The following is a 2,500-nucleotide window of genomic DNA, read 5'->3' as shown; positions in this document are numbered from 1 at the left end:
TTTCTGTCCTCGTGCAGCTTGCTGTGTGTTTAAACCGCAGCTGCTGGATAAGGATCCTTGTTGTAAAATATACAGCACATGGTGACGTCATACAGCTGATATGACAGCTCCGCCCAGGTATAGGTTAGCCTAGCAGCACAGCAGGCTAACGTTAGCTAACGTGAGCTAACGTTAGCCTCAGCCTGCAGCTGAGCGGAACATTAACTGACAGTTGAACCAACCGACCAACCTACAGACACGCGCCGTCGGCTCACGTTACAAACCACAACACAGAACGATACAACGCTTTGATGTTTGTGTATGTTTGGTGTTTCCAGAAGCTAGCATACAAGGCTAACCTTAGCTACTAGCCGTTGTCATTGCTAATGTATTGGCTTGTAGCCACAAGCTAACGAGCAGGCTAACGCCAGCCTCTGTCGCCGTTTTAGACCGAATTAAACCGTTCCGGGAGAACCGGGACTGAACCGTTCTCACCCGGACCAGCAGGACTCCCGACAACCCGGACCGGTTCATCACACATGAGAAAATACAGCGTGTTTCTCTACCTGTGCCCAAAATGACAACGTCAAATTCTGACGGCAGATCCTCGGCAGCCATGTTGTTAGCAGTAACAGACTGAGGTCACGTGACAGGGACGTGATGCCGGGTGCGTTTCAGTTCGTCACCAGGCTGCACGGCTGGGCGGGGCAGGTTCCTGCTCTGCAGCCTGCAACCAGACTGCCTGCTGCACTCTGAGCTCAACATGCACAGCTTACAGTCAACCTGTTCAGTCCAGTTTGGTCCAGTTTAGTCCTGTTCAGTCCAGTTTAGTCCTGTTCAGTCCAGTTTACTCCAGTTTAGTCCTGTTCAGTCCAGTTTAGTCCTGTTCAGTCCTGTTCAGTCCAGTTTAGTCCTGTTCAGTCCTGTTCAGTCCAGTTTAGTCCTGTTCAGTCCAGTTTAGTCCTGTTCAGTCCTGTTCAGTCCAGTTTAGTCCTGTTCAGTCCAGTTTACTCCAGTTTAGTCCAGTTCAGTCCGCTCCTGTCAAACTGTCCCCCACCTGTCTGTCAGGCAGAGGGGCGGGGCCATGGCAGAGGGCGGGGCCATGGCAGAGGGCGGGGCCATGTTGACATTTCCACCTTCCTCCACTGAACGAAGGCGTGAACAACCAGAAGACTTTACTGAGAGTAATCAGATTACTTTCCCAGTGAGCAGTAATCAGATTACATTCTGACCACAGGGACACGGCCGGTAGTTTGGCAGCCAACTTCTTCTTCTCTGGTGCTTTCTGGCACTGCCAAGTCCTCCACACACACACACACACACACACACACACACACATACACACACACACACACACACACACACACAGGGAGTGATATGAAGCCAAAAACTCAGATTGCTTCTCCTTCTTTCTCCTTTATTCATCTTGAAAAGACCAGATGGTTACAAGACACAAACCTCCTCTCCTCTCCTCTCCTCTCCTCTCCTCTCCTCTCCTCTCCTCCTCTCCTTTCCTTTCCTCCTCTCCTCCTTTCCTCTCCTCTCCTCCTTTCCTCTCCCCTCTCCTCCTCTCCTTTCGTCCTCTCCTTTCCTCTCCTGTCCTCTCATCTCTCCTCTCCTCCTCTCCTCTCCCCTCTCCTTTCCTCCTCTTCTCCTTTCCTCTCCTCTCCTCCTTTCCTCTCCTCTCTCCTCCCCTCTCCTCTCTCCTCTCCTCTCCTCTCCTTTCCTCTCCTCCTCTCCTCCTTTCCTCTCCTCTCCTCCTCTCCTCTCCCCTCTCCTTTCCTCTCCTGTCCTCCTCTTATCTTTCCTCCTCTCCTCTTCTTTCCTCTCCTGTCCTCCTCTCATCTCTCCTCTCCTTTCTTCTCCTCTCCTCCTCTTCTTTCCTCTCCTGTTCTCCTCTCCTCTCCTCTCATCTCCTCTCCTCCTCTTCTTTCCTCTCCTCTCCTCCTCTCCTCTCCTCTCCTCTCATCTCCTCTCCTCCTCTTCTTTCCTCTCCTGTCCTCCTCTCCTCTCCTCTCCTCCTCTCCTCTCCTCTCCTCTCCTCTCCTTTCTTCTCCTCTCCTCCTCTTCTTTCCTCTCCTGTCCTCCTCTCCTCTCCTCTTCTCCTCTCCTCTCCTCTCCTCTCCTCTCCTCTCCTCTCATCTCCTCTCCTCCTCTTCTTTCCTCTCCTGTCCTCCTCTCCTCTCCTCTTCTCCTCTCCTCTCCTCTCCTCTCCTCTCATCTCCTCTCCTCCTCTTCTTTCCTCTCCTGTCCTCCTCTCATCTCTCCTCCTCTCGTCTCCTCTCCTCTTTCCTCTCCTCCTCTTCTTTCCTCTCCTGTCCTCCTCTCATCTCTCCTCTCCTCCTCTCCTCTTATTTTTCTGGATCTCCTCCAATTGTTTTTATCGTCTGTTAAAAGCAAAAAAAATCTTTTGGTTTTAGGAAGGAACAAAAAAACTACAGAATAACCAACACACACACACACACACACACACACACACACACACACACACACACACACACACACAGCCTAAGTGTTTGAC

The 2,500-nt window shown here is 51.5% G+C and overlaps 1 protein-coding gene across 1 annotated transcript in view; it reads right to left on the bottom strand.

Moving 5' to 3' along the window:
• Positions 1-612, bottom strand: part of chm (CHM Rab escort protein) — a 49,778-nt gene extending 49,166 nt beyond the window's left edge. Inside the window, exon 1 of the mRNA XM_078286665.1 lies at positions 546-612. Within this exon, the coding sequence (XP_078142791.1) occupies positions 546-597 (52 nt within the window). The 5' untranslated portion in view covers positions 598-612. The remainder of the gene's footprint in view (positions 1-545) is intronic.
• Between the last annotated feature and the right edge of the window lie 1,888 nt (positions 613-2,500).

The sequence above is a fragment of the Centroberyx gerrardi genome, chromosome 11 (genome assembly GCF_048128805.1).
Source record: "Centroberyx gerrardi isolate f3 chromosome 11, fCenGer3.hap1.cur.20231027, whole genome shotgun sequence".
Lineage (NCBI taxonomy): Eukaryota > Metazoa > Chordata > Actinopteri > Beryciformes > Berycidae > Centroberyx > Centroberyx gerrardi.
Note: the sequence above shows the minus strand (reverse complement) of the source record. Positions and strands in the feature narration are given on the sequence as shown.